This window comes from Megascapheus bottae, chromosome 37 (genome assembly GCF_031878675.1).
Source record: "Megascapheus bottae isolate mThoBot1 chromosome 37, mThoBot2.hap1, whole genome shotgun sequence".
Lineage (NCBI taxonomy): Eukaryota > Metazoa > Chordata > Mammalia > Rodentia > Geomyidae > Megascapheus > Megascapheus bottae.
Window position 1 is genome coordinate 3115469 of NC_143545.1, and position 7131 is coordinate 3122599.

At 48.6% G+C, this 7131-nt stretch overlaps 1 protein-coding gene across 1 annotated transcript; it reads left to right on the forward strand.

Moving 5' to 3' along the window:
- The first annotated feature begins 3444 nt into the window (after positions 1 to 3444).
- Positions 3445 to 4809, forward strand: LOC150042067 (killer cell lectin-like receptor subfamily B member 1B allele A). The gene is made up of 2 exons (XM_090325200.1): positions 3445 to 3587; positions 4519 to 4809. Exons 1-2 carry the CDS (start codon positions 3445 to 3447, stop codon positions 4652 to 4654), a joined length of 279 nt encoding a protein of 92 aa, XP_090181326.1. The 3' UTR covers positions 4655 to 4809.
- Positions 4810 to 7131: the final 2322 nt, after the last annotated feature.

A 7131-nucleotide genomic window follows, 5' to 3' on the forward strand; every position in this document is an offset into this window, starting at 1 on the left:
AGCTTTTCCCTGGAATGGAATGTTTTTATTGTTCCCTCAGTTATGAATGAGAGCTTAGCTGGGTACAGTATTCTTGGTTGGTAGTTGTTTGACTTAAGGGCATGACATATATGCTTCCAGTCACTTCTTGCTTGCATGGTCTCTGCTGAGTAATCTGGGGTGATTCTGATTGGTTTTCCTTTATAGGTTACTGATCCCTTTTCCCTGGCTGCCTTTAGGATCCTTTTTTTGGTTTCTACTGATCCAGTTCGGATTATGATGTGGCGGTGAGATGTTCTTTTCTGGTCAGGTCTGTTTGGGGTTCTAAAAGCTTCTTGTATCTGGATGGGTCTGCCCTTCTGGATATTTGGGAAATTCTCTGAGATGATTCCCTGAAGTATATTTCCAATACCATTGACCTTTTTCTCCACGCCCTCCTCAATACCAATTAGCCTTAAATTAGGCTTCCTAATTGTATCTTGGACCTCCTGAAGCGCTCTCTCATTTTTCCTAGATTTGGATTGACTCATTTTCTGTTCTTTCTCTATAATAACTAAATTATCTTCAGCCCCGGAAATTCTCTCCTCTGCATTGTCTAACCTGCTATCAAAGCTATCTACTTTATTTTTCATCTCCCTTGCTACTAATTGCTCATTTTTGATGCCTTGCATCTCTTCTTTTAGATCATGTATGGATTTCTTTAGCTCCTTGATTTCCATTTGAGTGGTTAGCTCAGTAGCTTATTTTCTTTGAACATTTGCTGGAGTTTGGTCATGTTTTTATTTGTGGATTCTATGAATTCATCCATCTTTCTTTGAACAGCCTTTATTATGGCTTCCTTTATGGCTCCTTCTTTTTCACTTATCACCTTGTTTATGGTTTCCTCTTGTTCAGCTATGGCTTCCTCCCTTATCTCTTTCTTTATATTTTCACATTTTTCATTAATGATGTTTATCAATTGCATTTGTACAGCACTTGGAAGACTCTCCTCTAGGCTTGCCAGTGACTGTTCCATTGGCTGTTTACATTGGGTGGGGGAGGTGGGAGGTGTTGTTTCTTGATTTGACATTTTTCTTGAGTTTCTTGTTCTGCCCATTTGAAAATGGGAGCAAGATTGATACTAAACACGATTATAGTTTTTCAGATATAACCAACCTAGACCTCTGTAGCTGGCAGACTCTAGATGTTCACGAGTTTTGATTGGTGTTATCACTCTTTCTTTTCGTGCAGTTACCGACTAGTCTAATTTTTCACTGATAAGCAATTTATATTCAAAACAATAAGCCTCTCAATCCAATCTCTATTGTCTTTAAGTCCCTCTGAGCCTAGAGGATAATTAAACACCTAGATATACAATGTTGCTCAACAGCCATCAAGTGTAGATCCATGCAGTATAAGGGTTGAAAGAGGAGCAGAGGTCCAGAGATAGAAAAATAGAATGAGAGAGGTCAGGGGGTAAGTAGGTAGAGTATTTGGAAAGTATTAGAATAAAACTTATGTGTTGCTGCGCGACTAGTTCTTAGCCCAACCAGTGGCCTCACTGTGGACCATGGGATGGATCTGCGAGCTTCTGTCTGAGCGCGGTTGGCGGAAGTTTTCCTGTGCTGCTTCCAGGGGCGGCCCCAAGCCAACGGTCTGGGGATTGAGAGTTTCAGGGGCTCTCAGCAGGACCAGCAGGAGACCCCTCTGTTCCCAGGGGCGGGGCCCAGCTGGGGGCGTGGGCTCCAAGGGCGGAGCCGCGCCTTTTTGGTTCTCAGAAGGGGAGCTTGGCTGCTGGTCGGCCCTTCAGATCCCTGCTGTGTTTCCACTGCTTTGTCAGAGTCTGTGACTGTGGGGGGGGCCCTCGGTGGTGTCTTGCTCAGGATTCCCAGCTGGAGGATGCCCCGCTCGAGAATTGAGGGGGGGCAGATGCTGGCTCCTATTTTCCCGCACCCCCTACCCACTTTTGTAAGGCAGGGTCTCAAAGCCCTCCACTCTCCAGATCCAGTGGCCTGGGTGAGGAGCCTGGTGGGCGGGTGGGAGCTGGGACAGCTCCGCCTCCCCTGGTGGGGTGCTGAGTCTTAGGGTCCGCCCGCTTGTCAGTCTCCAGTCAGAGGGCTGGGGATTGACCCTGTTGGGCGGGTGGGAGTTGGGACAGCTCTGCCTCCCTTGGTGGGGTGCTGGGTCTTCTGGGTAGCCCGCCTGTCAATCTCCAGTCAATGGCCTGAGGGAGGGGGCTGTTGAGGGGAGGGACAGGATTCTAAATTCCTTGCCCCCCTGCTCCCGCCAGTCTTTCTCGGGCGGGGTGTTGGGGTCTGAGTTAAGTTCTATTGCTTGGCACCCGCTCCGCTTTCCCGATGTGTTTGGGGACACGCTGTATTACTCACGCCTCTGCGTCCGTCTGCGGGTGCTCCACGGTGGTGGGGAGTCTTTCACTCCCCTCGGGTCTCCGCCGCCGCCTGTGTTCTGCGTCTGGGTTCCGCTGCTTGCTGTTCTGGTTCCGCGTCTGGGTTCCGCTGCTTCCGCCGTTCACCGGCCCGGTTCTGTGCTGGTTTCTGCAGCCGTTGGGCTCCCAGCCTGGCGCCCTCCACTGCCGCCACTTTTCGTGGGTTAGAGCCCGTGCCCGCCCCGCTTTCCCCGCGTGGAGCCGGTGCCCGCTCAAGCCGCTTTTCCGGGCTTGGTCCGGCGCGGCTTTCCGCGGCTTTGGGCGAGAGGTGGGGAGGGGTCCTCGCGTTCCGAATTCTTTGAGAAAGTTGGATGTGAGCTTTATCTGGATTTCTTTTCAGGTTTGAGTCCTTCTCCGTTGCTTGTTGAGTTTGTTGTTGTGGATTTCTTTAGGTAGTTGGCTCGTGGGACTCCCTGGTTCTCTCTTTTTGTCAGAGAGAGCTAGGCAGTGTCCCTATTGTCTCGGCGCCATCTTCCTTCCTCTTCTATCCAATTTTCATATGTATGTTTGTGTAACACTTCCAACTTTATTTCTGCATCTAGGCATCAACATCTATGATGTGAGTATGTATGTGTGTGTGTATGTATGTATGTATGTATGTATGTATGTATGTATGTGTGTGTGTATGTGTCTATCTGTATACATCACAGAGAAGGCAGAATTAACACTTAGAGACGTGAGGGCATTCTTGCTTGTGCTGCTACACTAGGGGAAAATAAAATAAAAGCAGCTGGGTGTTGGTAGCTCACACCTGTCATCCCAGCCTCTCAGGAGGCTGAGATCTGAGGATCAGGGTTCAAAGCCAACTCAGGCAACAAAGCCTGTGCGACCAATGAACCACCAAAATGACCTAGGTGCAGTTTTGGCTCAAGTGGTAGAGTGCCAGCCTTCAGCAAAACAGCTCAGGGACAGTGCTTAGGCCACGAGTTCAAGCCCCAGGACTGGCGTGTGCACACACACCACACATACAAACCACACACGTGCACACACACACACACACACACACACACACACGCACACGCACACACACACACAGAGTCATGTTGTCATTTGTTCTCCTATCCCAGAGGCTCCTGCAGAACTGTCTGGAACATGACAAAAGCCTCTACTGGATTGGACTAAGTCACACACTGCCGGAGGAGGCGTGGAAGTGGATAAATGGCTCTGCGTTCAATCCCACAACGTGAGTCCGGGGATGTAATGTGACACTCCACGGGTGTCAGCTGTGTGCTGTAAGATGGAGCCTGTGCTCAACAGAGGTGTCTTTGTTTGGTCAGGAAATTTCCAGAGGCTGAGCAGCCTGCGAAGACAAGGGGTTCCCAGGCTGCAGGAGCATTTCCACGTGGCAGGGGCGTCACTCGCTCTTTTATCCAGTGTGCACACTCATCTCTAGTTAGTTTGTTTATTTCGCTGCTGCTCCTGGGGTTGGAACTCAGGGCCTGTCTGTCACTTGGCTTTTTCACTCCAGGCTGGTCCTCTGCCACTTGAGCCACAACTCCACTTGCAGCTTTTCTGGTGGTTCATGGGAGATCAGAATCTCATGGACTCTCTTGCCTGGGCTGGCTTTGAACCTGGATCCTCAGATCTCAGCCTCCTGAGCAGCTGGGATAACAGGCGGGAGCCACCAGAGCCTGGCTTCTAATGGAGTTTGACAGGACCAGGAAGAGATTCACAGCTTCACCTGGGAATCAGTGGCTCACGCCTGACCTCCCAGCCGCTCAGGAGCTGAGATCTGAGGATCCAGGTTCAAAGCCAGCCTGGGCAAAAAAAAAACATGAGATTTTCATCTCCAATGAAGCCACCAAAACAGTGGTAAGTGGCGCTGTGGTTCTAATAGTAGAGTGCTGGGCCTTGAGCAAAAGTAGCTCAGGGACAGCACCAAGGTCCTGGGTTCAAGTCCTGGGAAAACACACACACACACACACACACAGGAATGATTCTTTCCAGTAGAGATGAACTCTAGCATGGCTGAGGATTCTGTGAGCTGCATGAAAAGGTTTTTTGGCAACCTTGTGCTTGTGACCTTGAGCCTGTGTCCTTTCTGCGGGTCGTGGGGGGAGGGATGGATTGAGACATTGCTCCAGGTCATGCGGGTTTTTGGTCCTGCCTCTCAGATTCCAGATGACCGGAGATTCCCAGGCCCCGAGCTGCGCCCACATCTCACACAGAGGCCTCTATGCTGAGAACTGCGATTCTGAAATACAGTGGATCTGTCAGAAGGAACTTCCCAGACAGAAATCACAGCCATGACTCCCAGCTCAGCTTTCTGCCTCTCCAGTTCAGATTTCACCCTTGACCTGTGCACAGAACTCGGAACTGGAGGGGAATAAATCTTGGTTGTGGATGGGGGGCGGGAGGGGAATAGCAGGAGGAGAAACACAAGGAAATGTGAACACACACATGAACCCGTTGGCGTTGTGTTCTGTCCACCATGGCGCTCGACTGAGCTCATTCTAGAGTCTACATTCCTGCACAGACCTGTGTGCAACTGTCAACCACCCCCCACACCCCGTGCTGGACCTTGAACTCAAGGCCTTGGGTAATTCCTTGGCTTTTGCTCTCATGGGTTGGGTGCTCTACCACATGAACCGCTTGTCCATTGTCAGCTTTTTGCTGGCTAATTGGAGATTAAGAGTCTCATGGGCTGGGAAGGAGGCTCGGGGTAGAGTGCTTGCCTCCCATGCAGGAAGCCCTGGGTTCGATTCCTCAGTACCACATACATAGATCAAAGCCGGAAGGAGCATCGTGGCTGAAGCAGTAGAGCGCTAGCCTTGACCACAAAGAGGCTCAGTGTCAGTGCCCAGGCCCTGAGTTCAAGTCTCAGGAATAGCAAATTTAAAAAAAAAAGTCTAACAGACTTTCTTTCCCAGGCTGGCTTTGAACCTCAATCCTCAGCTCCCAGTTGACTGAGTAGCTAAAATTACAGGTTTAAGCTACTGGAACATAAATGTGTGCATATAAAATATTAAATATGCAACATGCATAATATTTATTAAATAAATAATAGTTATATATGATTTATAACAATGTATTATGTAATAAGTGTATAATATACATTTTATAACATATTCTCATGATATAAAGTATAATATATCATATATTCTTATTTATCATATATTATGTTATATAGTCTTACGATATATATCATGCGATATTCTATATCATAAGAATATATGATATGAAATATACTATTATAAATATATACTCAGGAGGCTGGGAGCTGAGTGTGGAGGTTCAAAGCCAGCCCAGGCAGGAAAGTCTGTGAGACTCTTACTGTCAACCAACCACCTGAAAACCGGAAGTGGAGCTGTGGCTCTAGAGGTAAAGCTCACGTCTACAACTGCTTGGCCCTGAGTTCAAACCCCATGACCCCCAAAACAAACCAATCCAATCCAACAGAAGGAAAATTCTCCACAGCCACCAAATGCCAGCTGAATTTGTCATTTTCTACTAGGACCAGAATTCAGGGCTCTACATGGCTCTGCTCAGAGATTACTCGTGTGTGTGTGTGTGTGTGTGTGTGTGTGTGTGTGTGTTGGGCTTTGCCCTGGTGCTGGAATTTGAACTCAGGACCCTGTTCTCTTGCTTAGCTCCTATTTTTTTCCCTCAAGGCTGGTGCTCTGCCACTTGAGCCAAAGGTTCATGTGTGGATTTTTGCTGGTTCACAGGAGATAAGAATCTCACAGGTTTGTCTACCTGACCTGGCTTTGAACCTCCATCCTCAGATCTCAGCCTCCTGAGTACTGCGGTGACAGGCGTGAAACACGGACCACTGCTCCCTGCTCATTCTGGGGTCACACACACACACACACACACACACACACACACACTCAGCTGTCTAGGGAAGCCTTGGTCTCTGGCCCAGGTGGACTTGGCAGGGAATCTACCGCCCCCGTGTGGGCGCAGCGCGCGGCTGCAGCATACAGAGTGACAATGTCCCATTTCCACAGGAGACCAGGAGAGTGGAGACGCCATGGCCTCTGCTTAGGCCAGAAAGGGTTGAAATCCTCTCCCCTCCCTCCCAAGGCCTTTTATTCTGCATGGTTTGCAAGGGAGCTGGAAGAAGCCTAAGAGCGGTGCTGGGGGCTCAGGCTGTCACCCCAGCTACCCAGGGGCTGAGATCTGAGGATCACAGTTCAAAGCCAGCCTGGGAACTCCAGGAGAATCTTAGCACCAATGAACCAGCAAAAAACTGTGGCTCAAGTGGCAGAGCACCCGCCATGGAGAGACACAGTGCCCAAGCCCTGAGTTCAATCCCCAGGGTAGGCAAACAAACAAACAAAAAGACGTAAACCTGAGAAAGTGTTAAAAAAAAAAAAGACCCACGTACAGTGTCTGAAATAAAATCACATGCACATTTGCATAGGAATTGTATATCATACACAATATATTCTACAATACATTGATAATATGTTATATATTAATGCATATATACACATGTGTATATATAATATAATGTTTTGTTTTTGCTAATCGTGGGGCTTGACTCGGGGTCTGGACACTGTTCTTGACCTTTCTCAGGGCTAGCGCTCTACCACTTGAGCCACAGCACCACTTCCGGCTTTTTCTGTGTCTGTGGTACTGAGGAATCGAACCCAGGGCTTCCTGCATGCTAGGCAAGCACTCTACCACTAGGCCACACTCCCAGCCATAATCTAATGTATTTATAAAATATATTATGTATTATAAATACATTCATACACACACACGTGTGTGTGTGTGTGTGT

Coding starts and splice junctions, on each gene's coding strand:
- LOC150042067 (XM_090325200.1), top strand. CDS start 3,445: ATGTTGTCATTTGTTCTCCTATCCCAGAGGCTCCTGCAGAACTGTCTG. Junction 3,588..4,518: donor TCTGCGTTCAATCCCACAAC/GTGAGTCCGGGG, acceptor CCTGCCTCTCAG/ATTCCAGATGACCGGAGATT.